Source organism: Symphodus melops, assembly GCF_947650265.1.
Source record: "Symphodus melops genome assembly, chromosome: 11".
Classification (NCBI taxonomy): Eukaryota; Metazoa; Chordata; class Actinopteri; order Labriformes; family Labridae; genus Symphodus; species Symphodus melops.
This window is the reverse complement of record NC_136701.1, coordinates 18172826-18200531: the sequence shown is the minus strand read 5'-3', so window position 1 is coordinate 18200531 and position 27706 is coordinate 18172826. Positions and strand designations below refer to the sequence as shown.

General features: G+C 36.7%; 2 protein-coding genes and 1 long non-coding RNA gene across 4 annotated transcripts; 2 read left to right on the top strand and 1 right to left on the bottom strand.

Moving 5' to 3' along the window:
- The first annotated feature begins 383 nt into the window (after positions 1-383).
- LOC306831959 (organic cation/carnitine transporter 2-like) lies at positions 384-5151 on the top strand. The gene is made up of 9 exons (XM_079356268.1): positions 384-953; positions 1463-1566; positions 1662-1816; positions 2269-2440; positions 2682-2808; positions 3668-3765; positions 3888-4102; positions 4435-4617; positions 4811-5151. The coding sequence occupies exons 1-9, from the start codon at positions 546-548 to the stop codon at positions 4948-4950; spliced, it is 1602 nt and encodes a 533-aa protein (XP_079212394.1). The 5' UTR covers positions 384-545; the 3' UTR covers positions 4951-5151.
- Positions 5152-7452: 2301 nt separating this feature from the next.
- LOC306831351 lies at positions 7453-21211 on the top strand. The gene is made up of 2 exons (XR_013780075.1): positions 7453-7649; positions 20123-21211. It is a non-coding gene; the product is annotated as an uncharacterized lncRNA (long non-coding RNA).
- A 2264-nt stretch (positions 21212-23475) lies between these two features.
- irf1b (interferon regulatory factor 1b) lies at positions 23476-27492 on the bottom strand. 2 transcript variants are annotated; one of them, XM_079356034.1, is made up of 10 exons: positions 27339-27492; positions 26532-26624; positions 26033-26132; positions 25761-25928; positions 25592-25632; positions 25383-25494; positions 25136-25255; positions 24975-25003; positions 24648-24762; positions 23476-24317 (listed from the first exon to the last, which is right to left on the bottom strand). In XM_079356034.1, exons 2-10 carry the CDS (start codon positions 26616-26618, stop codon positions 24211-24213), a joined length of 879 nt encoding a protein of 292 aa, XP_079212160.1. In that variant the 5' UTR covers positions 26619-26624; positions 27339-27492; the 3' UTR covers positions 23476-24210. The 2 variants fall into 2 exon arrangements, with proteins under 2 accessions (XP_079212160.1, XP_079212161.1); XM_079356035.1 differs by having other exon boundaries at positions 25604-25632.
- Between the last annotated feature and the right edge of the window lie 214 nt (positions 27493-27706).

Genomic DNA, 27706 nt, shown 5'->3' with positions numbered 1-27706 from the left:
AATACAGAACTAAAAGAGACCAAATCATGACACCAAGAGTGAGCAGTAAGATACAATGCATTGTTGCCTTTTGCTAATCTTTGTACATGGGTGGAGCTTAAAATACTGATTCCTTCAAGACTGTTTAAGAACGGAATAAAAACCCTCGTGGGCAGCGGTCCAGTAGGACTTTGGACATCCTTCAGACCTTGGTGAACAAAAATGGTCTTGTGTCATCATGTCATTATTGTTTTATCTGCAAACAATCAGTCTGGACAAATTACTGGTTTACCACTTTTGGAGAATGATTTACTCAATGCCCAAGACTTCCAAGAACAATTTTGCTCAGTTCCTTTCATTACCCCAACATCCTTACTACTTAATGCATAACTGGAGAGGTGTAAAGTTATTTGACGTAACTATGTAACCTCCAAGATAAATCTTTTAGAGAGAGCACTTTGGGAACCTCCTGATTCACAGAGCAGTCGTCAAAATGTACTCTTGATCCTTGTAGATATGTTTTTCCTTTCTTAACTTGTTTTAATATCAAGGGTTTTGGCAAGATAATGGACAGCTTAAAGATCAGGGACTATGACAGTATCACATCATTCCTTGGGTCTTGGGGACCCTTTCAACAAAGAATTTTTTTAGCGCTGGCCATCAGCATCCTCCCAAATGGATTTGTTGCAATCTATATATTATTTGGAGGTGACACTCCTCCTCACGAGTGCTTTATCCCTGAAAACAACAATATCAATGACATGTGGAGAAATGTGACGATCCCTTTGGAGACTGTCAATGGCATTAAAAAGCGAAGCTCCTGCTCAAGGCTCAACTTGGATATTGTCAGTAACTACTCTCAAAAAGGTATCATCCCAAATGTGGATGTAAATGTGAGTACTATTCCTTTAGAGAGTTGTCTGGATGGTTGGACTTACAGCAAAGAAATCTACCAGTCAACCATTGTCACAGAGGTGAGTCATCAATTTACTTCCATTTACAAGTTTTATAAATTGCAATTGGATTGTGAAAATACAATATAGAAAATTGTGAAGTAGTCCATGTAATTCAAATTTATTGTTCTCATCTCTGTAAAAGGATGTGATGGTCAGTCGTGTCAATTGCGGCACTAAGATCTAACAGGATGAGCACAGAGAGAAGTTTCACAAAATTTCAACGTTATAAATGAGAAATAGTAAACTACAATTAGATCAAACTATTCCAATTAAAACACAGAGGAGAGTCAAGGAGATAGTAGTAAGATTATCGAAAAGGTCTTCTCAAACTCATTCAATTTTTTAAAGTAGGCTAATTAGATACGATTCAAACATCCCTTATTTCATAGATTTCCCAACATATGCCTCAATATTTCCATGTGAGATTTGTTGAGCAGTTGATGCACGAACTGCTGCTGCTTTTAATAAAATGTTCCATATTGCTACTGTTGTATACTGATATCTAAATATTGTGTCTCCATTTGCAGTGGGACTTGGTGTGTGACAATAACTACAAAGTTCCACTGGCTACCTCTATCCATTATGTTGGTGTACTAGTGGGAGCATTTTTGTCAGGCCAGATGTCTGACAGGTTGGTACTGCACACGGCAATCTCTGAAACATTTAAGAGTCCGTTTGGGTTCTGAGGGAAATAAAAGAAAATCATGTAATGTCTTTCTTTCACAGGTTTGGAAGGAGACCCACACTCTTTCTCATGATGGCTATACAGACTCTTTCAATAACAGCGCAAATATTCTCACCAAGCTGGGAGATCTTCACTCTTATTTTCTTCTTCGTTGGTGGGGGAGGATACTCCAACTATATTGTTGCATTTGTACTGGGTATGTTTTCCAGTGAAGATATAAAGCATTCCGTATTTTTTTGATACCTCCTATTATCTATGCAATTCATGATTACCTCTTTGAGCTGAAAGGTAAAACTGAGAAAAAGTATAAGTAGGAAAGTTTAAATAAAAAAATGTGTGTAATGCAAATTTTTAGATAAGTCTATTGTTTAAATTAAGGTTTTAAGACCACATCAGTGCCAATAAAGCAACAATTCATATTTTAGAATAGGACGTCATTTTTGGAAAAGGGGCTAAAATCAATTCATTCAATTATAAACGTTTTATTCTCAGAGGTACTTTCTGTAATCATGTTCCCCAGGAGTAAACTTGAATTTCAGTTTTAGTTTTTTTTCATCATATTTTCAATGTTTTTTTTTAAATGAGGTTCTGTGGGAAGAAACTTGAATTTCAGTTTTATTTATATTTTTTCATTTGTTACTCATCCAGGTACAGAAATTCTTAGCCCAAAAGCCAGAGTGTTCTTCTGCTCTCTTGGGGTTTTTATGGGCTCTGCTTTGGGCTATATGGTAAGCCCAGCTGCAGCTTACTTCCTCCGTGATTGGCGATTGCTGCTGATTCCCATGGCTGCCTCTGGCCTGTTGTATCTCCCTCTTTGGTGGTAAGAATATTTCAATCCTGTATATACTTTTTTTTTACACAGCAAAATTTGTTACTGTAGCTCAGTAGTTGTCTGAACTGGTTGTTGAAATTGACATCATGGTTTGGGTGAACCAAACCACCTCAAATACTCACTTACACCCCAAGCAAGCTTTTAGGTTAATAGGAAGGTGCACAAGCTATTATCTAACAACATATTTTTCTGAGAGTGTTTTTTGTTATTGTGTGTTTTTAATGTCCAGGATTGTCCCAGAGTCTCCTCGCTGGCTCTTTTATCAGGGAAGAGTGAAAGAGGCTGAGGCAATACTGAGGGACGCTGCCAAGAGAAATAACATAGAGGCCCCACAGACCATCTTTACAGCAGCTGAGGTATCAGCTAATTTTTTGCAATAAAATAGATAGATTTCTATTGATTCCAAACTGGGAAATTGTGGGATTAACCTCATACAGATTAACCACATGTGCCACTCAGCTCAGAGCGCAGGTGCAAAGGTCAGAGGTCTATTCAAATATAGAGCTAAATCAAGTTGTTTATACTTAGGTAAGAAACTGGGATTGTCAAGTACCTCTAGAAGAGGAAAGCAAGCTTAAGGACAACTTAAAGCAACAAAATGTACCATTTCCACCTCAGAACTACTATTCTAGCACCACTGATCCTGTCTTGACCCTGTAATGCCTCTGTTACTACTTAGTAAGGCGGCACAGAGAAGGATTGCTTTGTCCCCCAATTATACCTCTACATTACGTTACACTACGTTCGTGTTGCAGTTAAAATGTAAGTTTGATGTTGAGCAAAATTTGCTGCACACAACACTTAATTCTGAGCAAGTAACGTGATTGGACAATGACAATCAATCAATAACATAGTCCCCGAATGCAACTGTTAATAGTCCCCTGTTTTATACAAACAAATGCGCACAATAAAAAGCAGTAGTTCTGGGTGTAAATACACGAAAGTTAAAGGTTGTGCTGTTAGTAATAATATATTTTTGTGATTATATCTTGCAGCCTAGTCCAATTGAACGCATCACAGCTCCTGGGTGACATTGCCTCAATAAACCCATTACGTTTATCAATCTGAAACCAGTAACATCAATCATACAAATATTATTGTCAATAGTCCTTCCATCATATACGAGTGTTTCAGCAGCTCAACCGTCAAATTTAAACTATACTAGAATGTGACTTTTCAGGCTGAATTGTTTTAACAATTCTTGTTTTTTTACAGATCGATGAAGTACTGGCTATGAAAAGCAAGACAAACAACTTTTCAGTTATAAGCAACTGCAATATATTTTCTGTGACGTTGCTGTGTTCACTTCTGTGGTAGGTCTACAGTTTCCTTACACCTCAATCCATCACATCATCAAATTGAATAAAATCTCTGTTTTGTGTCTATTTTTTCTATCTTGTTTGTATATCATGTCTTGTTCTGAATGTTTCTCCAGGTTCATCATCACCATCACTTACTACGCTTTAGCCCTCAATACATCAAACCTGCACGGCAGCCCTTATTTAAACTGCTTCATCTCTGCTGCGACTGAAGTGCCAGCTTATATTTTTGCTCTTCTGTTGCTCAAGTTTTGCCCCAGACGCTTCTGTCAGTCTTCAACACTGTTGCTTGGAGGTGTGATGATCCTCTGTGTAAATCTCATCCCCATTGGTAAGTCTCAAACTCTTTAAATCAAATAGAATAAAAACGTTTGTCTTTTCTGATATTTTTAGCATTTAGCATTTTAGTTGATTATTGAAATTTGACATCGTGGCTGATTTTGTCAATGAGGTGAATATTTGTTCCAAATGTTATGTTGATCCATCCAGTAGATTGTGATATATTTAAAATGTTCAGTTTAAGAATAAATGTTGCCTACTCTCAAAACAGTTTTATATTTTAGTCTTTTCTTATTTATATACGTATATATGATATATGTTCCTTCAGTGAACTTTGGGGTATTTGTCTCACTCAGTGTGTGCTGTTTCTGATGGTTTCCTCAGGTCTTCCTGCTGTATCCGTGTCTCTTGAGATGTTGGGGAAATTTGGCATGACCGCTGCATTTTGTATTGTATATGCTGTCACATCAGAGCACTTCCCCACTTTTATCAGAAATACAGCAATGGGATGTTGTTCAATGGCAGCTCGCGTTGGAACAATCATCTCCCCCTTCATCATTTATCTGGGTATGGATTTATTGTTAGACTTATTGGAGTTTTCATAATCACTGCAATAATATCTAAATTTCTTAAATCGACAGAGAAATAAATGAATTAATTCATGTGCAAATGTTTTCATAGAAAATAAGTTGTCATTTCAATGAAAAGACTGAGAAAAACATTCTGCAGATTCTTAGATACAACAAAATTCTTTTTGCAGGTCAATACTACAGGTCACTCCCGTACATATTGATGGGAAGCGTTGCAGTTGTTGGTGCTGTCTTAGCGCTCCTTCTTCCAGAGACCTTTAACAAACCTTTACCAGAGACCTTATCACAGATGCAGCAGATATTCAGGTGAGTTCACACACTATGTTGTATATTCACAGGCAACAATGTTTCTCTAACTGTGCAGATTATTTTTATTTCACAGCAAAGTAAAAAAAAAAAAAAATGCTGATGGGGATGGAGCTGGGGATCAAACTGTTATCTTTTAAGTTGAAGTCTGCCTTCTCTGTGTACAGACAAAAAAGTTATGTCAGTGCAGAGACATAATATTTTCAAATGATTGAAAGGGTTTGCTTTCATTTTAACAAAGGACAGATTAAGAAACTACAGTTGCTCACTTTGTGATTTTGATGTATTGTTGCAAATCTTGAAGGCCCTTAGGGACCGTCTTATAAAAGTGCAGCATGAACAATTATTAATGTTTAATGGTCAACTCTTCTTACCCCTGTTCTTATTGTAGTTAATCTCTGATCTGTGATGCAGCTGCTGTTACTGTGTCACTAAATATCCTTTTAACATTCAAACAGGAGACGAGGAAAGAAGGAAGAAGAAGAAGCTGAAAAGGGAGAGAGCACCGCTGATTATCACACTAAGGAATCAAAGTTGTAGTGGGGGGCGGGTCCAAAATGTTGTCATGATTTATTCTCTATTACCTCTGCTCGTGATGCGTTCATTTTTTCCAAGTCATTCAACCATTAATCCCCTGTTTGCCACTACAGTAGAGAGTATGAATCATCTGTTCAATTAAGACATCATGCATTGGAGGATTTATTGTACTTTATAACCATAATAGAGACTTGTTTTTTTTTTGGAAATTCCTTGGTTTGACCTTTTTCTGTTTATCAATTGACTTCCGACTGTGAAACTGTAACTTTGTTTTGTCACAAAAAAATACTTGTCTGTCAGACTGCCTTTTCTATAAAACAGGAAACCCTCTAAACTTATCTCAAATTCATGCTCTTCACTTGAATAAACAATTTATGAACGGAAAATGTTCAGTTAGAAGAAACAAAAAAAAAAACAGATATCGTTGTGCATTGAAAGTACAAGCCAAAAAGTTGCTTGATAAAGTTGTGGTAACTCATTCTTGAAAACTTAAAGAGTACTTTGAAACATGTTTGTATTATTGTTATTCATGGTACAAACTTGTTTTAACATTGTTCATAGTTTAAATCACATGGAAAGTTATCTAAGCTTTAATGTGTTATCTGTGTTCATAATGTGTACTGAAGGACTTATTTTATGATTCAAAGAAGACATCTGTTTACTTTGGTTTGATATATTATTAACCCTCACAGTTAAAGATGGGACATTCAGCTCAGCATTTTTAGCTTGAATACTGCGGTTTATAATTTAAACCTGGACTGAGAGTTTTACCATGAATATGTCCAGTACCCCACACAGGTCACTCAACCATTGACAGTAATTTAGAGGTCGTCCAGTTGCTGCTAAAGAAGGAGGTACTCCTCTGACAGAAGCTGAAGCAGTATCCAACACTCCTTATATAATTGAGCTGCATCAAATTGATAACAGTGTTATTTTATATATATATATATATATATATATATAGTATGCATATGTTGTTAACCATGTCAAACAGTTGTATGGGCTCATCACTCCTTTAAGAGAGCTATTCTAGAAATACAGACAGGAAACATAATAAAAAAGATCAAAGCAAAAACCAAATAATTCCCGCATACAAGCAAAGCTTTTATATAGGTTTTAATAGAGGTCAATTGGAAAAGTCTCACTTACAGAACAGAAGAAGACCAAATCATGTTTAATAAATATCCTACTGATGAGACATAATGCCACTAAAGCAATACTGATGTAATGATAAACTTCCCATAGCGTCAATGTGTGAAGTCGTGCATTTTAAATTCTTTTTGCAGCCTGCAATTAAAGAAAAAGGGAGACAAATTCTGGAAAAATAAATTAAATAAGGAGGAGGTGCAGTTTGCTTTAGTCCTGTTGTGTTTATAGATGCACTGAATCTACAATTAAGTTATAACTAGTATAAAGATAGGCTGATATAGAGTTAAAGGCACAACACCTCATAATGTTAAAAGCTCCTGGATAATAAAAATAGCTTCAACTGTTCTCAGTTAACAAACATGCATATGATCTAGGAACTACAAACAAAGCCAGCAGAGGTTATCAAGGTTTAGGCAGGTCAAAAATAAATGGCTGAGAGATGCTTTCACATTCATCTTTGCATTTTTCTGACATTATAATGAAATTTCAAGAGCGAAAATAAAAAGATAAAACATTTTAGAGGCTCATGGAAATGGAACCTTGTCATTTTCCGGCTTATAGGCCTTCTTCAAAGGGCCACACCTGTATGTCACTTGTTTTTTTGTTTTTTTGTTTTTTTAAAGCTCACTGAGACATTTTACTTTCTCTTCTTGTCACCCAAGAAACTTGAAAGATCAAGAAACTCCGTGTCGGACTTTCATTATTTCTAAGCCATACCCTTCTAGGCATCATATTAGACATGTTTTAGTTGACTCGGTTCAAGCTGTGAAGTGAGCAGCTGCTTTTAGTCTGCTCAATTTCAGATGTAGTAAGTGGGAAATTCTGCTGGAGCAGACGTTGCTGATTTCGCCTGAAGGGTTGACTGAAGCAAAAGTGAAAGTATTCACACTGCTTCGGCTCGCTAAAAACCGTTTAGTTCTTTGTTCATTTTATCGAGAGAATAGGCTACCACATAAGTGGATGGATTTATTTTTTTTCCAGACAAAATCTTGATGGAAGATGGCAACCTTATGTAAGGTAAGATTTCACTTCAACTGGCTAATGAATTCAACTAGACTCTTAAATATGAATACATCATGAAGACACGGTTAGTAGGAGATGGTAAAAGCATGTCAGGTCACCATTATCCTTTTTCTTGTTTGTTTTTTTCCTTCTATTTAGTCTTGTAGCCTGCCCTATATGAGCCTCTTCAATCCTTTTTTTGTTTGCATAGGCATACTTTGAAATATTCAGATGGGTTTGCGCGATTTGTTTTAATGGCACATATTCAAACAAAACAACAGACACTGAACAGCAGTTGTCTATTTCATTAAAACTTCCCCAACGCTTAAATTCTTTATAGTTAAAGAAGTGTTCGTTGTTGAAAAGAAACAGGTACACGCGTTTGACTCCTCAGTCAAATTTTAAAATGTTTACACCTTTTTTTTAATGGCGGCTCTCCGATTTGTCAATAAGAACATGTCTACAATGCCTACATAAACTGTATCCAAAATATTAATTTGTTAAGAAAAAAAAAGGCAACACTAGTATTATGGTCTAATATTTGTACACCAGAGAAGTGAGATAGGCCTACAACTTTCTGAACAACAGTTTCATTTACTTAAGTGATGCTGTGTTTTTCACACGAATACAACTGAACAACAGCAACCAAGAAACCAACTAAAGTGTGATGTATTTTATACTGTAATTATTTGACAACTAATATCTAATGCAATTTTTGTGTGAAGAAATAAAACGAACAAATGCATTTGCCGCTGGTGATGAAGCTCTCACAAGGTCTAACTGCACTACTTGCATCACTAATAGAAACAAAAAATCTAAAATAGGTTGTATCAACAACTGCATTGTTATAGCCAATACCTGAGAAAATATGGAATATAGAAGGTGGCTGAAAAAAACAATCCAAATCCTTTAAGAAGTATTAAAAGCTGTGCATGTTATTTTCTAAATGTTTTCAATCAAAGTAGGCCCATACTTATATTGGAAATATAGCCACTGATTTTGACCCTTTTTAATGTTCTGTTTTGCAATCTTTATTACATTTTGGTATGTAATGGGCTTCACCGTTGTGGGGGTAGAACAGAAATATATGTTTAATGTTTAGCATTGCATGTATTTTTCTGTGCTTGTGATGTTTAAAATAAAATCACACACAGCTTATTAACTTAAGCATACACTTCAAAGGGATACAGTGTAAAAAAAAAAAATCCAATCTATTTTTTCCACACTTTTTTGGACAAACGCACTAAACTGCATTTACCCCCTTTCCCATCGACAGGCTGTGAGCTCGCAAAATATTTTATATCATAAGTATCCGCCAGATGTCGCCATTGGTCTATGATTTAAACACTATTTCACGAACAACCACTAGATGGCAGCAAAGCCATCATTAACGTGTTGAGTGTATGTACTGTCAGTTAATTTAAGAAAAGGGAAGTGTGTATATGGTGTTACTGTTCATGACTCACTTGGTATTTGCCCTGTTTACTCACATTGAAACTAAACCTGGCTGCTGACCTGATTAAATGTTTTTGGTTAATTTGCACAAGTGCATGTGAAAGGAAATCCCCCTGCACACCTGTTCAGAGAGAATCCCTTAAAAAGGGTCAATACTTGAGCTACTTTAATTCTTCTTTTACACAACAGCCAGACACAAAACGTTGTGCAGCCAAACAATATTTTATCCCTAATAGCAAAAAGTAAAGTGACTTACCCATACCATTGACTTAACACTAGATCTAGTTTGCATGTGTGTGTTTGTGTCACTGCATACAAATGCCTGAGCCTCAGATATGCCTTTGTCTCGTTCCCATGGAATCTGTTTTGATGTTATTATCAGTTATCAGATACTGAACCAGATAAAAACAGCCAGACAAACATTCTCTTTACTTTTAAAGCCATTACCAGCAAGAGTTGTTTTCTTAGCTCAGTTTGAAGGAGACAAAGAAATGTCGTGGATGTAATTTATTTAACTGTTTTAAAACAGAAAACAGATTTTAATAATAATTATTGAATTTCTGACTTTCTTTTTTAAGGGCTGTATTTATAGATCATGTTGTATTTGTAGATCATGTTCTGTCAGCAGTTGTCCCATAACAAGTTTTTAGTACGTGGTGAGTACCTAAACTCAGACTTATGGACCTAGTTATGGACCTTTATTCATTATCTACAGCAAGTAGGCTCTAAAAGTCACCGAGATCAGTTGATGATTGCTTCCTGATTAATAAAATGTCTGTATAGGTTAAACGTCTGACACTGTTCTTTTTCCTTTGAATTACTGAGACAAACCAGTGATGTGTTGATTGATTTACTTTATTGTTCACAACTGGGAAATTGTGGAAAAAGTATACCACTAGCCGAACAAATAACATTTGAATTTGTGTAACATTTACTTTCCTGCCACCTAGTAGCACTTTCTTACTGTTGAGGTGCAGTTACTGCACCAATCTGGCACAATCAGGATTCTAAAACAAAAACAGTGAATCATTTGCAATAATTTGAATCTGTGTATGACGAACAGGAAGAAAACTACCATCTGTCTCCTCCTTGCTTCTCTGCCTGCATTCCTTTGAAAAAATGGCTTAAATCTAAATAAACCTTAATCAGAAAAAACAGTGAAAATCAACTGTCAAAGTGGCTCCTGAGCTGGCGAGCACTCCAGTACAGCTCTCTGTGTGATGTTAATGCAGGGAGATTTGAATAAGGTCACATGCCAGATTTGGATTTCCCTGCTGCAGGTTGGTTTCTTAGAAATGCCTAGCGTCTCCCATAGAACTGACTCCTCTCTGCAACTCCACCTACTGGTGAAACGGTGAAGCTGCACCTCAGTGCCCTTCTTACAAGTCACGTGATTGAAAAGAAATCGCAGAGAGGTAGATAGGATCTGGCTCATGAGTTGTCTTTTTATTGCATCATGTTTTGTGGCAGTTTTATTTCTCTTATCTGAAGATTGCACAGTTAGGGATTATTTAACAGCAGGACATGGATAAAACAAATAGGTTTGACACCCTGCTTTGTAACTTAACACTGCATGAACCCACTTACTACATGAGGGAGGTTTTCAGCATGTGCCTTATAACAACAAGTGCATTATAACCACATTAAGTTACATTAAATTACATTAAATTGATTAAAATTATGTTTTTGTAAAAACAAAAAAAAAGAAGTATGTTCACTATATACATGGCCCAGGCAAACTAATACAATAAAGCAGAAAAGTATGTAATTAAAGACATTAAAACATACTTTAGCAACACAGTCAGCAAGTGTGATTGACATTAACAGCTACTATAAAACCATCATAAATATGATTGCATGCGGAACAGATTTTTGTTGTTTTAACAGGTGTGTTTTTAACAGGTCTTGCAGGCTGTATGTTTAGCTTCATCTCTTCTCATTTTCTTCCTGTTGTTGATATGCCTTTGTAACTCTAAGCACCAACCACTGTCACATGTGGCCACACCCACAGCAGATGAAAAAGCAGCTGAAGGCATTTATATTGAAATGGATTTCAGGTAAATGGGGTCTGGCACACAGGCTCCTGTTTATCTCTGGAACTTACTGTAGTTTAATGTTGAAAATGACATGTAAAGTCACACAAACACAGATACTGTACACCTCAAACACCAGCGGCAGTAAAGAAGTGGAGGGCTTCACTGGGAAGTTTTACATGTAGTTTATGTTTCCTGTCTCATAACCGCTGTGGATGTATTCCTACACACATTAAGACATATCGTGTGTGTTTATCGAGTTCAGGTGAGGAATTGTGTTGTGTTATAGGAGTACACAAGGGGAGATGGATTCGGAAATAGTTCATGTCCACCCAGAATTTCCCGTGTTTGTTGTTTCCGCTGTTAGCCTAAACATCAACAGCAGATCCAGGCCTCAATAATCTCCTCAGACGAGATCATTTATATTTCACCTCCTCTCATCTGTAGTGAGGTTTATGTGATTCATAAAGACAAGTGAGGTTGTTTGAGTTATCCAGATTCACTGGAAATGTTGGTAGATTAGAGATCAACATGCATTCCTAACATTCTCCAGTGATGTCCTTGGAGAGAAAATGTCTGCCTGTGTGTTACATGTACGGATGATGTGATTTGTGCCTGATGGGAGGCCAACATTTTCAGCTGGTAACATAACACTATCATACTTGATCATACATACATTGTATTGAGGTTATGGTTTACAGTATCTTATTTTTTTGTTAACTTATTGCAGAAATGAAAGTCCCTGTGAGAATAACTTCAGAACTACTACTAGTCTATTTCTTTTATATTTTGGCAAATTTTTTAAGGTACTGTTGTCAGTAATTACATGTGTGTTTTAGGTGTCAGTCACTGTGTTGGCACATGTATTAGACCCACAATAAAACTACATTTCAGTCTGGACTAATCACTGTACATTACATCATGACTGGTTTATCATAGGTGATGATTAACAACACACAAGCTTACTAAACCCATACTTTATGTTCCCTGCCTCCATTAGACCCTTTATATTTCCAACTTATTTAGATCTACAATTGGCTCCAAAGCTTTTAATGCAAACATAAAAGAAGCAGGGTCTGGAAAGGCGATTTGTCGTAAGGTAATCAAAATCAAACAAGAGGCGAGCAGATTGAACACAGGATTTTTTAAAATCTCATTATCTAGGAGGATGAATAACGTTTATTTTTGGTGGTTTTCCAAAAATCTGCTGTAAACAAACAAAAGGTAATGATGTCCTCCATTCATTTTCTATTTGTTCTGTGTGGTTTTTTGTTTAAATTTGAAAAAGATCAAATCCAGCTTCCGCGTGTCTGCCCAATTCTCTTCTCAATCCTCTCCAGATATACACAACACCCAGTGCCAAACTACCCAGTATACCACACAAAGAAAGCAACAACAAAAAAAACAACACAACACAGGCCTCAAACTGTATATAACGTTTGATTCCAACAAGGACAAAAATTAAGGTTGTTCTCCTAATTTAGCAGGAAATCACTGTTAAGCATATATCATCTTCCCCTAACTCTAGTTAAGTTGTGTTTTTGACAGAACTTCGAACTGTATTTTTTCCACTTTATAGAGATTGTAGCTTGTATTTCTTACCCTTAGCAAGAGTCATGATATATGAACAATGAATAATTCCTATGATGTGATTAGTGCCTGACTATAATTAATCTGTTGCCTTGTTTGACCCGCTTGTGTTGCCATGCACGGTGTTGTTATGGGCATCATGCCATCCCGCCAGTGCAGAAACTCCAGCTTCTTTATGTGAGTGGGCGTAGGTTTGTGTGTGGGTGTGTAACAGAGAGAGGCTTCTTGGCTTTCCAGTAAATCAGCTGACTTAAGCAAACTCTCGGACTTCTATTTTGTGTTGTCCTTTTCTGTCTATGAGGTCACACACACACAAACATACACACTAACATATAAACATACATGCACACATGGATTTTTCAGGAAGCTCACATGCTGAAAAAACAACAACAAAAAAAACCAGTATGCAAACTTGTGTAACAGTGAGGGTAACCAGACAGATGGCTTTGGTCTTTCCAGAAAGTCACCTGACCTCTTGCTCCTCCTCTCCCTCTACCTCAGACAGGCAACTCCTGTTTACAGATGTATCAGAGCCAAACAGGATATGTGTATTCAACATGACAGTTTGGCTGATCAAGGTCTCTGTCAATCTGTGTGTTTCCAACAACAATATATTCTGATCAAGAATAAGAGGAAACATCATTACCACACTTTACAAAAAACGAGAAATCTCAGGTCAATTTATCTAGACCCTGCACCTATTATTAGTTGCTGCTGCTATATTATGCGTTATTTATTAACATTAACCTCAGTTATAGGAATACAGCAAGACAATTTTCTCTTTGTGTGGACTTTTTGTTCCACTCATCAGAATGTTTTCTCTGTCACATTTATGCATAAACGCTATTCCTGCACAAAGGAAGTCAGTATTATCATTGCGTTTAGAAACAACAGAAACTGGGTAACATGCAAATAAGTCAAGTAATGTGTGAAGTTCGTACTTCACACATTACATCTCATGATCTGTTTTTTTTTTTGTTTTTTTTAAATGAAGTGCTTGTAACTTTGCTTTGTTTTTGTTTTTTTTTCCTCTTTTCCTTTTCTGTTTTGTGTCCCCAAGCTGCCTTTTCAGTTTGTAACTTCTGAGGAAAGCTTTGGCATTTCCCATAAACCAGCAGACTATTATTACCTGTACCTTTACTCCCTCCTACACACACACACGCACGCACGCACACACACACACACACACACACACACACACACACACACACACACACACACACACACACACACACACACACCCTCCTTTTCTCTGTGTGTCACGTAACCACATACATCTAGAGTTAATCAATGTCAATCAAAGTCTATTATTCACTTTTTCTCAGCTTAACATTAAAGCCCTGACATGCAGCCAAATACTAGACTGAGGTCGGCTACTGTTGCTGTATGTCATCATTTTTGGTATCAATACATGTATCGTGTTAAAACTGGATCTAGTTAGTGACTAAATGATTGGCCTGTTTTGTAGTAATTACTCTAGTTAGAGTACTTATCCATTTTATAAAAATGACCATTTATAGGGATGAGGGTTGGGTTAATAACATGGTTGTCTGAGATTAGCTCTCCTTTTGGCGGACTACTACATTCTCCTTCCTGTCATTGTTTTCAGCTGACTCAGGGTGACAATGGGTTGACAACTTTAGTCCAACGTTTGCCTGTTCTTCTCCAGAATGAACCTACTGCTGAGGCCTGCAAATAAAGACCCTTTTACACACAAACTGTGGAATACATCAAGACAACAAGGGTCTGACATGTTCTGTTCAATCCCTTACACATGTTCCTCACAGACATAGGGGGTTTGGTAGATCGTGCAGGACAAGTCTTAAGTGGTGACAGTTTCCCTGATTCTTTAATATCACTACAAAAGTAGAAGGACAATTCCACAAGACTAAAACAACCGGTTTGGAATATAAATCCAGCATATATTCCATTTACTTAAATAGACTTAGACATGGATCAAGAAGAGGGCCATTTTTTTATCACTTCTCTTTACAATATAGGACAAGCTCTAAAGTAAAAGCAGGAAGAAGGAGTAAAACATTTAAATCCGCTTATCCAAGCTCAAAAGCAGTTTTTCCAGTAATTCTTCTATAGTGTACCAGCTAGCCAGGCATTCTCTTCTTCTGGCAAAAGTTTTACAAACCTTTTAAATGCTTCAATTGCTGGTTCAACCTGCAGCTTTCTGTGTACATGACAAAATGTGGGGGGAAAGGACACAGCCCTGAGGGGAACCAGTGTTTGACATTATTGTCTTTGACATGTGACTATTCTCGAACACCTCCTGAACTCTGTATGTTAAGAAGTTTAAAAGCAACATTAAAAACTGACCGGGCAATTTAAAATGAGAGGATAGTCTCTCAATTAAGATTTGAGGCTGCATTTAAACACTGAAGAGAGCTCAGCAAATAAAAGTCTTGCATGAGATTTTGTTTTTTCAGGGTGCTTATACACACTGTCTAAAATGAAAAGCTTGGCATCGTCCACACCTTTGCTGGCTTGATAAGCGAAGTGAAGTATTTGCATTTTAAGGTTAACCATAACCACTTTTGTGGAGCATTAACGCTGTGTGTGACACTATAATTCTATTTAGGCACGTTTTCTGCCTTTGCATTTTGGTATGTACCGTTTGTGTGAATCAGCTGACATTTCCATACCCATGGTTCATTGTCTGGCATGCTTGTTTACGCTCCTTAGATCGTCATCTACGTCAAGCACTAATTAAAGTAATCAAGCTGGTGATTGTGTTGCACAGACAGTATTGTATTGTGAATTGCTCAAAGAATGTTTTTCATTAGTAATGAAATGAGCGCAGTACAGCAGAACGTGTTGGGCAGACATATCTGTTACCTGACTCGAAAAGTTGTTGAGCCACAAGTAGGGATAATAAGCTGAATGATTATAATAATGATAATAATAATAATAACAACAATAATAATAGTGATAATAATACATTTGTTTGTTTTGTTACATTACTTGACTTAAGTGCACTTTTATAAATACTCAAAGACACTTTGACAATAAAAAAAACAAACCACAACCAATAAACAAAACCAAAAACGATCAATAAGGGGAAGGCTGGGGATTAGTTTTTTTGGGGAAAGTGTTTAACCCCTTTTTGACCCACTTAGCATAAGTGGGTCAAAAATGACGTTGTTTTCTGGCAATGTCTTATATATGTTTTTGATATGATGTCATTAAAAATTTGAATTTACCTTTTAAACAATTAAAAAAAATAAAACATGTTTTTGTATTGCTACGCAAACTTTCATAAGAGGGTCAAAAATGACCCGCATGCATTTCTTATGGAATTTCATGAGGACCGTTGATTCTTATTAAATGTGGCTGTGAGGAGTCCATTTATTTTTGACCACACACATTACGTATGTATTATGTATTATCTTCATCTTTCAACAATGATTCAATTTCAACAACATACTTGCACATTCATGTTTGTGTGTGTGTGTGTGTATGAGTAAGAGTATGTGTCATTATCTGTGTCAGCCTAATTTATAGTTAGCTAACATTCGTTAGCAAACTATGCTAGATAGCATTATTGTATTTACTGTGTGTGTGTTTGTGTGTGTTGGGGGGGGGGGGGGGGGTAGCCTATGTGTTATCATGGAATAATGTATTAGCCTAATTGACACTGTACATGAAGAGTAGCCTGGAACGCAAACCTCAATCATTGAGACAATGATAAGGTGTGGGGTGACAAAAGCTACAACCCAGCAAGAAAGCGAGGCAGACAAGGCCAACCACAGAAAAATAGGTGTCAGATCTGCCTCAGTCATAAATTTAGCAAAAGATGTGGCAAATGCAATGTGCGTGCAATGATCACAGCCAGAAAAGGATAGTTTGTTACAATTGCATGCAGTGAAGGATTATGACTCTGCAAATAGAGATGACACACACAAGCACACACACATGTGAATGTAAATTAGTTATTATTATTAAAAATGTTTTAAAAAGGTTCAACATTTTTGAAAAATGTTAAAAAAAATTAAAAAAAAGTAAAATAAGGTAAACATGAAATAATTCCTGTGTGTTCAATAAAAAACATATAATAAATGATTATTCTTGGGGGCACCGGTGGCGCAGTGGCACCCCGTGCAGTCCACAGTCCTCGCGTGGGCGACCGGGGCGTCGGGCCCGCCCCAACCCCCCCGCACGCCCTAACTCTAACTCTAAAGTATCCTACACTATATATAATAAGTCACATTACAGTGTTAAAAGTCTAATCTACAAATATCCGCAGGATGCTTCTTATTGCAGTTCTTGATCACAAATCACACTTTTGTACAGTTTTTTTTATATTGCATCTATGAACTTGGTATAATTGCACTAATTAAACCTCTAAAAAGTTTTTTTTTTTTTTTAAAGATTTATTTTTGGCCTTTATTGTAGAGGGAGGACAGTGGATAGAGTCGGAAAGGGGGAGAGAGAGTGGGGAGAGACATGCGGGAGATGGGCCACAGGCCGGACGCGAACCCGGGCCGCCCGCGCGCGAGGACTGAGCCTCAATACATGGGGTCGCGCGCACTGCCGCTGCGCCACCGGTGACCCCAAAAGTTTTTTTAAGTTTTGATATAGATATGCCAGACTCAGGAACACACCATGGATCTACTTCCCACTCAATCTTATGTGCAAACAGAACAACAAGGCTGCCAACATTCATCTATTGTTTTCACAAAACAAGGAAATCCACACCCTTTTTGGGCTTAATCTGGCTTTTTGTCTGTAGGCTGTACCCTAAAACACTTAAATAAAGACAATTGGCTCAAAATTGCAAGCTGATTCAACACTTAAGTTCCCATGCTTTGTGGCATGTAGACCTGCAGTGTACACGTGTAGTATGCATGTAAAACATTCAAAACTTTGACACCCAAGTCTGGTATAGTTAATTCCAGACTGTGATGTAGTGGAAGTTCAAAAGGGAAGACATGCACCTAACAAACATAGATTTAATTTTTTTGCATGTTGTGCACACTTTGTGTGAAGACCATGATTGAAAATAGAAATACTTGGTATTAAAAATAAAATGTCTTTAATAACATTGTGAAATGTTCAACCTTCATCATTCGTCATTTTGAGTGATATTATTCAGGGTCACAATATTAAAAAACGTAGGGAATTACCAGCCCTGATTGATTTTTTTTCTCTGTTGGTTCTTGTGGTATGAACATAAGTGTGAAGGTTCAGAGGAAGTTACTGTGTTTTTTCATCTCTGCCATTGCACAACTAAGTAAAAAAGCAATGAAATGTCACCAGAAGGAAAGCACCGGAGAAATATATATTTCTTTGCTTCCCCTTCATGTACACTCACACACACACACACACACACACACACACGCACACAGGCACTCACACCCACACACGCACACAACCACACACACAAACACACACAATATTTCATTTACTCACTCTACCACTCACTTACTCACTTTCTCATTCCTCATGTCACATTATTTGTGTCTTCTGCTTTTAAGGTGTTTTTACTGCCATCTCATCTTTGTAGTGGGGAAGGACCAACAGTTGAGCATTGTGGCTAAGGCATCTACCACACCCTTACCTAACTAAACTGATAACCAGTTTCATATATTAGATGCTGATGTCTGAATGTAAATCCTACTTTCCAATAGATATATTTAAACACTTTTTCCAATCGTGTCAAGTGCAGCAGGAATAGTATTGGCTGTACATACACATTCATGAACAGCACAAATTTAAATAACTTCTAAATTCTAATAAAGATCACATTTTGGTGAAAATTACTGAAGAAAGCACAAAGGGCAACTATGCCACCAGACATTTATTAACAATTAAATTGTCAGTTTATGGATGAAACATCAGAACGTTTTTTTGTGTTAGTGTTTCTAAGAACTCTTCATGTGTTTTATTAAGTGCAAATATTACTTGAAGGAATAGAATAAATGTATGTTTTAAAGTCAGACATGAGGGAAGGGAGATTTTTTACAGATTTCTGGTTTGGTCCGTTGTTTTCAACTGACTGAAGCTGTGTGCTGCCTTGTCAACCTGTTTGCACATTTAAACAAATAATATTGACATCAATGAGGTTATTTTAAAATGTTCGATTTATGTATCTTTGAAGCCATAAAATGTATAACTAATGGACTCCAAACACACTTCATTACAAACATTACAAATGATTAATACAGCATCTATGTGAAAGTTAGTTCATACTGATGGTCTCTTTACATCGTAGCCTCTGCACACATCAGTGTGTAAATGGGTAGGCGCAACGAGGCCAAGGTACTTTTTTAACACTTTGAGTAGTCAGAAGACTACTGTAAGCTCAAGTCCATTTACCATTAAACTGTGCGCTAAAAGAGTATTATTCTTTTCAGTTTCATGGAAGATGAATGTTTGTTGCTATGCTTTTCTCTTGATCATGAAGGATCATTTACCATCTCCTATCATTACAATACATGTATACTGTATGCAGCCTCATCCAGATTTTAAATTTCCCATCAACTTTGGTTGTTACACAAGTATTTCTTTTATGACGTCGCTTGTTTTTCTTGCGATGTGCAATAATGCACTTTGATCCATAATCGAACAATTCAATTTATTACTGCTCCTGCGTCATCACTTCCAGCTGCACTTGGATCAAATGAAGCCATATTAATATCAACCCTTAATATAATATTAACCCTTATCAATGATAGTAACATGGCCGATACACAAGGTTTGTCATAAAAATCTGCCATAAAATCAAACAGAAAAGCAATTGAACAACTAATTTAGTCACAGACATCTGAAGACATCAATGAAGGTTGATATTTTTATTGTGCAGGACTTAAATACTTCAGGTTTGACAAAATACTGGAACGTAGCAGTAAGTAGTAGTAATAAGTCGTGGAGGGGACGTTATTACTGTCGAAAACAATCGTTCATTTATGAGTTAATGATGAATACAATGAAATCTTTCTCATTTTTAATACAAATAATCTATGGGGCATGCTGATGGGGAGTAAAACTCCAAAAATTGAAAGGTTTTAAGAAATCACGATTTGGGGAAATATCTTAAAACTATAACGTTTAATTTCCTTCCAGTCAAATGTAAACTAGTGCTTTATATTACACCGTGCTTTTTTGAGCATCAAAAAGGCATATTGTTTTGAGGGTTGCTATAATTTCTTTGACAATTGCTCATGCCTTTGTTCTGAGTGCAAAACTCACAAAGTTTGCTCACAGAAAAATCTTTCACTCTTTTAACTCTCCGTCACGTGACCACAGTTGAGGTCGTATTTTAGACACATCTGCCAATTGTTTTACTTGTATGGTTTCCTCTTTCAGTAACTGTAAATACAAACACCTTTTCTGAGGGAGCAACTACATTTTCCATGTACTTGATCATAAATTTTTTTTTTCTCTTTTCTGATACTGTAGGTTAACGATCTGGAGGATATCAAAGGTGCATTTGCAGCCCAAGAAGGAGGAAGAAGGGAGGATAGCTGTGGAAACTGATATCACCATTTGCACAGTTTTTGATGTATTACATTTCACTTTTTCAGCCTGTGTATATACATTCATCCTGATCCTTGACCTGAAGCATTTACTGAAAAAATGATGTATTATTCAGGAGAGTTTTTAAGATTTATTTCCCACTCAAACAGCTATGCTTCATCAGCACCACTTTTCATGAGTTACCTATTGTCCTTTACATTGTCCTACATGTTATGTTGTGCTTTTTTTCTTTGTCTTCTCTTTTTATCCTGTTAAGACAATCCCTCACTTTTTTCCATTTCTTTTCAGGATGCGTCTTGTCCCCTTATTTCTTGGTTTTATAATGATTAGCTTTTCCCCATAGTCTTCAACTTAATAACGACCATTTTGTACTTTGTCTCCTTTGCCTTTTTTCTCTTTTTGTATTATTGATTGTGTTAGTACTTTATCTCCTTACTTTTCAAATATTTATTTGTTAGCCTTGTAAAATAAATTGTTTGTAATTATTGAAAGGGGTGGAACTTTTGTACAAGTCCGTCGGGCTTCGTTCCCTCCTTGCACCATTTTTATTTTTTTTTGAACGTATGCTAAACAAATAAACTACAGAGAAACTACAAACTACAGGACATGGTTTTATGATAGGAAAAACACATAAATGAGATGATCATGATAAGTAAGGCATCGTGAACAACACAATAGAAGTTATTCAGGTAGAGTTGTATGTTTAACGTACAGCAGCATAGTAACCGCCTGTTCACAGTTTGATTAGTAAATCATTCACTTGTGAGTTAGCCTGTTAGGGTGATTCACAGTGAGAGTACTTTTAAGTTAAATGTTCAAACACTGGAGTGAGATATCAAACCTTCATGTGAAGCCATTGTGTCTTTTATGAAAAGAAAACGTTGTTTATGCTAGAATTATTTGTTTGATCATAGTCCCACTAAAATAACTGGCTTTTTCTCTAAATTTAAGTGTAATGTATGTTTGCCACAATTACTACAATAAAACTGTGCAAATATATTGTGAAACTAATTGTTATTGTTTTTTGTTTTTTTTTGCTTCTCATACAGTATGTGTCGTTATCGTTAATCTCAACCCTTACATTTTCAAACCCCTTTAATACTCTTATAAACCGAATTTCAAGGGTGCACATGGCCTGGCTGTAGGGTCACGCCCGATGTAAGGAAACTGTACTTCTCCAGTGGGGCGGCCCAGGTTTGAGTCCTGTTTGTGACTCCTTTCTCCACGTTTCATTCTCAATCCACTGTCCCATTCAATACGGCAAAAAGCTGTTGATGAACAAATGTCTACCATTCACAAACAAACTATGTCACCATTTTAGGCTTACGTTTACATAAGCTTGCGTGAGTTTAAAGATCAGTGAATCACTTTATCAAACAGGTTGGACGGTTCGCTCTCCTTTATACCATGTTGATCAGGGCGACAGGTGCAACAGGTCATTTAGTTATGCGTTTTAAACCACAACAGATGGAGGACAGTCTATTATGAATACAAACTTGAGTTAACAAGTAGTTATCAACGGACATAAGAAGAAAATAAGGTACAACATTGTACTGCCGTATAAAAAGTATGTTTTGACTTACTTCATGCCCTCAAAACTGCTGCATGAAAGTGTACAAGAAGTGTTAACAAAGTACCTGTTCGCATTTCCTAAAGGGGTGGATTTCATTGTTTTAAGTCAAAGTCTGTTTGCCTTAAATCGAAATACTAACGTTAATCCAGAAAAATGAACCAAAGTCAGTAAAGTAACAACTTGATTGACTTAACATCCAACCATATCAGCAACAACTCAAGACTTTTTATTTTTTATTTTTAAGAAGACCAAACTTGTATATGCTTTACGATAAAGTATCATCATCTGCTTATCATTTCATTTCCATCTTCCAAGTGGAAGAACAGGTCCACTTGTAATTTGCAGCCATTTGCACAGCCCTGGACAAACCTGCAGAGAGTCATGCAATGAACGAAAAGAATCTCTTCTGCGTACTCTGCCTGGTATGTGTTTTATAATGGGGAAAAATTGCAGCAATCAAAGACCGCCCTTCATTTTACAACTCATTCATAATCATTAAGCTTCATTTACCAACTGTTTTATTTAACTTTTAGCATGATGCAGCTCTGACTGTGTGCATAATAACAGAGTACAGAATATTTTTTTTGAAAATGTTTTGAACTATACTCTTCTACATACTCTTCTTCTTAATCCATTAAATTAATCATTATAATTTTAAGGGCATCACACTTCAATCCTCTGTTAATTCAATTTGCGGTCAATGAGCTGGTTGATCTTCAACTGACATTGTTTTGTGAGCTGTTAAAAGATGAGGTTGAATTTACATACAAGACAAAATGCACAATGCAGCCAACTTTCTCAAGAAGTGCACGGGCCATGCAAAGCAAATATTTATGCCTGGCTTGGTCAAATCCCACCCCCCTCAATCCCCCCTCAAAAACAAAGCCCATGCAGCACAGAGATATAAGAAACAGCTTTTTTAAGATAATGTAATGCTGTCAATAAAAGAAAGAAGTCAAAGGATGAGCAAGTAAACATTCAGCTGGTTAAAACAATATTCATAGAATCAGTCTTCACTAAATGAGAAATAGTGTAATTGTGTCACCTGTTTCAGCCGGTGTAGATGTTTTACAATCGAGGAGTTCTAATAGAGAAGCACCAACCCTGTTATTTAAATGCTTTTACTCAAATTAGTGCAAGAGCCAGGCCATTTAGGATGTAAAATGTAAGGGTGTCAAATTTGCCAAGGAAATATCTCCCTCCTTGACCTCTTATTGCTAATGTTAAAAAGGTTTTTTCACAGAATACAGACTTTGCACTGTGCAGTATCAGTGTGCTCCAGAGTATCATGGTAGAAATACATGAAATATGATGAGTTCAGAGCATAACACAGAAACCTAGAAATGATGGTTTATTTCATTTAGCCGAAACTTTTAAATGAAGGTAGACTTTTGTCTTTTGTTTTCAATTACTTGTTTCAGATGTTTTTAACATAATAATAATCATTTTTAAAAAAACGGAACTAAGACAGTCTTTTTTCTCATATGTCCTTACACTCATTGGGCATAGAAAACATTTGATTGGTTGACTATTAGTTAACACATGCTTCGAAAGATTCATTTTAATTGGGTGCTTTACTGAAAAGCACTTCAGTTTGAGACTTGAGCATGTGGTATTAGTCACTTATGTCATAAGAGAGCCGTTGTAATGAACTATTCCCGAAAACAAGCTTTAAAAAGCATATATCAAAAGTAAGCAGTCATTTAGTCACATTGAATTTCTTTATTTTTTTTACAAAAACACAAAGACAACTATTTACAAAAATGTACACTTGCATTAGAAAACACAAACAAACATGATAGTTTTGAAGTCGAGCACTCACCTGAAGTATAAGATTCTCCTATCCCTTAAACAATGAATTGATTTTGCTATAACGGAAATATAGATATTTTGTGATAACTATTTGATAATGTATTATATTCTACCAAGCCTAAGATTAGTGAACATGATCTTGCAGTGATGATGCACTTTGAGGAAACCATTACCTTCCTAGTATTCATTTTTGCGAAAAACAATAAACATGTCCTGACTGAGTTTCACAAAACTCATATCTTACTGACAAAAAAAAAACAAGAGCACCACAATGCTTTGAACCAGCCAAAAACAACTGCTTAAACTACACCCAGTATGTGAGTTCTTTTAACACAGCAGGTGCATTTCATAACTTTTTCTTTTTAACATCACTGAAAGGTTGGAGGAGATAAGGAAAAGTTCGATGAACTGCCTGCCAAGCATCAAACACATGGCAAATCGTGGGAAGGGAGCGGTGTTTTAGCTTAAAATGTGGACACCGCCCATCACAAGCTGGAAGGATGGCGATAAAGACGAGTATGAAGATTGCTGTGCCAACTGCAATGAGGCATCACATTGGAGAAGGTATAGAGGACAAGCTTTGTAAAAGTCCAAAATGACAAAGCACCATCCTGCAGCATATTCCTCAGAATATGGGGAGCGGTAGGGTGAGGTTGTTCCAGAAATCGTTTGAGGAATTTGTGACGGTTGACCCCAGAGTTGTGTAATGCGGCGTGTCTTCTAGTTCATCGGCTGCAAAACAAAGAAAGAAAATCCAAGGTCAGCATAGTGAAGGAGAGGACGTGTGGTTGAGGCTGATGATCCTGATGAGGTCATCAGGATAATGATATATTTGGTTTTAAGACTGACTTTAAAAAAAAAAATAATAATAATTGTGATCCTTCTTTTGTTAATCGTAATGATTGTATTTACTGAAGTATTTTTATGTACAGAAAGAATATCTGAACTTTGTGAAATATCTAGATTATTACCCTCAAAATCCAATATTGTATAAGTTACTTAGGACTATGTTGCAGCTACATTTTAAGACATCTGTCTGACCCATCAACTAGCAGCATTTACCTGAGGAACTGTCACTCCACTGGCTCCCTGGACTGGTGCATGCATTGCTCAGGATCCCCCTGTTTGATAAACTGCTCGACATCCAGCCCGGTTCTTTCTCCAGTTTTTCACAAATCTGAAAGCGCAACACTGGAATGAGTATTGCTAAAAGTTTTTACACAACTGGAGTGTTGTTTATAAAACAGTTTCTGATTATCAATTGTATTATTTATTGTTGAGTATTATTAAACAAGCCGACAGGCAGACAGGCAGAGTAAGACAAACATGGGTTTTCCTGTCAATGATCAATGCATGCTAGTAAATGTATCATTTAAAAGCAATGCTTACCGCGATAATGTCTTCTGTGATGCCATATTCTGGAAGATCACAGCAAAGAGAGAGAGAGAAGAAGGAGGAGACATGAGTATGGGATTTGTGTGATGATGTATCACTTTATGTTTGTTTTTGTGTATCTGCAAAAAAGTGAGGATTATGTGTTATTCTCTTACCAGTTTCATGTTCAGGGGAAACTTCAAATTTGTGGGCAAAGCTGCTTAAAAGGCTATCAGCCGGAATCTCAACTGACATAGAGAAGTCTGGAACATCAAATATGCTCCCAAATGCATCATCTGCAAAAATAGCAAACAATAAAGTTTAATATTACTGGAAATTTGAATACTCGTTTGACCAAATGTCTCAAACAAATGATGGCACTATCAGGTTTATGCTTCAACAAAATGTTTTTTTCTTCCTCACCTTGCGGGTCTGTATGCATTGTGCTGTCGACTGTGTTCTCCTGAGTGCATGTTGACGTAGACGTCTGGGTATCACTGTAGTCCTCGTCTACTTCAGTTTTTACCGCTGAGTACTGCAGAGACAAAAAGTCATATTAAGTTTGATTTCGGAAATGTCTTCAGAGAGCTGTAGTTTTACAGAAACAGTGGCATTTAAATGTGTAAAATAACTTCAGTATTCACCTTACTCTTCTTCGCTTTGCTTCGTTTATCTGTGCGAAAGAAAGAAAAACATTTCTATCATTAGATGTCTTAAACAGATTTGATTGTAGATGCTGCATGAGTGCACACCAATGGTGTTATACAACAACTGTTGCTCGCTTCCTGTCAGTTGTCTCACCTCTACATTTAGGTGTGGCGGGCAACATCCTGAAGACGCGGGCGGCATGGTGGCCTTTGTTAATGCTCTTGTCTTTCACCTCCTCAATGTCAGGCAGTGAGTTCATTGCACAGCGGAAGTTGGCTTTCCAGGTCTTTGGGTCTGAGCTCTGACCTTCAACATATTTTCCTGTAAAATGTATCCTTTTTAGTTTGCATCCAAGACAAATTTTTATATTTTTATATATATTTTTTTTTTTTTTTGCATGACGAACTGTGTCCATGCCTGCTCACCTGTGTGAAGTGCCCATTCTTTGAAAAGACATGCATCCTTGTCCATTTCCCAGCCATGTCGGGCTGCATGCTTCCAGGGAATGGAGAACATCGTCTTATCCTGCAAAATTGAAGAAACGCTTGAGTTGCAATGGGAAGATCACAAAGGTAAGAAAACAGAGCATGTTTGTGGCCATTATATACAGATTTTAAATATGTGTATCTGTGAGTGTGTGTGTGTGTGTGTGTTTGTGTATGCTTCAATAGATGCTTTCTACCCCTACACATAACCAAATCCATGCTCTAAACAAGCCATTCTAAGACCAACATGCAAACATATTGTAATGAGACTAAACATTGTGTAGACTCCAGAGATCACCTCGATTATGAGACAGACCAAGCCTTTAAAAAATACATTTCATAATATCTAGCCCTGCTTTAACATCAGTATACTTAATATTTTCATCAGAAACCATGTACAATAAACAATGTTGCATGAAAAATATATGCAGCCATTTACCTTGTCAACCCAATCCAGACCCGAGATCTTATTGGACTCGATCATCTTCTCCAGCCATGGCCTCATCCTCATCCTTGACACGGGCATGCTTGCCTAAAAGGGCAGCAAGAGAAGAAGGGAGAGAAAGATAATGAGAAAAAAATGATCTCTGCTTTCTTTTTTTATATACAGAGGAGTAAGAGGAAATGAACTCCCGCATCTGCCACAACTTAGATTTACTGCTGCCTGCTGCTCAATTGCGAGTAAAGTTCACGGCCAGGGCACGCAGGCAAACAAGGGGGCGTGAAGGCTAAACGTACTGTAGTAGCGTTTCTTTTCGAAGGCCACAATAAACACCCAAAAAAAAACTTCCTAAAGAGACTGTTGTGGCTTTTGCATACAAGATTATGTTCAAATGCACAAGTGTTCATTAGGAACTGTGTTTTAGTTTTACATGCAACTTGCTTTTTTACTAAGCGTGGCTGCATCATGCTTTGGAGACGTGCTCTGTCGACGCCACTTTTAAAACCACCAAACACACTTAAGGAAAACTTGATAATAATAAAAAAAGTAATTAAACAAGTTTAAATATCAATAACTTTTTAGTCACATGCAGCGTATCCAAATTCAAGCAGATGTGCAAGATGTAAAAAAACTTTTAACTGTGTAAAATTGATTTTAACAATCTTAATGTACCAGCACATCTATTCAATATTACATTTAATTCTAGGCTCCTCAAAAGCATCGTCCAGCAATGAATGAAAAAAAAGTGTTAAATGTGGCATTATAAGCTAGAAGAGAAGTAAAAATAAATTTCAAACCACTTACAGACTTTGCTTGTTCTAAGATCCTGAGAGGAAAGTGCGCAAGAATAATCCGCTGGTAGAGGTTTGCTCCACAAAAGCAAATGCTTCTCCTCGTTTTTGAGTTATCCACTCGTCGGACTGTCAAGATCAGAAGAGTGTCTCAACAGACTCACTGAGACTGTTTATATACTGTACGTGAGCTATGGGTTTTCCCCTGTTGAGCGCGCAGGTGCTGTAAAAAATATCCACACTTTAAAAAAACATGACATCAAGTCGACTGAATTTTTTTTCAAGACAAGATCTAAAATATATATTGATCAACCATTTTCCAGGGTTTTAGTTCGTAACTTAAAAGCTTAAGTTCATGTATATCATGATTTTCAATGAAGT

Excerpts from the sequence above, each read along its gene's own strand:
- LOC306831959 (XM_079356268.1), top strand. The coding sequence starts at position 546 with ATGGACAGCTTAAAGATCAGGGACTATGACAGTATCACATCATTCCTT. Across the intron at positions 3,766-3,887 it reads TTGCTGTGTTCACTTCTGTG|GTTCATCATCACCATCACTT; the intron begins GTAGGTCTACAG and ends ATGTTTCTCCAG. Across the intron at positions 4,618-4,810 it reads CCCCTTCATCATTTATCTGG|GTCAATACTACAGGTCACTC; the intron begins GTATGGATTTAT and ends TTCTTTTTGCAG.
- irf1b (XM_079356034.1), bottom strand. The coding sequence starts at position 26,618 with ATGCCCGTGTCAAGGATGAGGATGAGGCCATGGCTGGAGAAGATGATC. Across the intron at positions 26,133-26,531 it reads GTCTGGATTGGGTTGACAAG|GATAAGACGATGTTCTCCAT; the intron begins GTAAATGGCTGC and ends TCAATTTTGCAG. Across the intron at positions 25,495-25,591 it reads AGAGTAAGGTGAATACTGAA|TACTCAGCGGTAAAAACTGA; the intron begins GTTATTTTACAC and ends TTGTCTCTGCAG.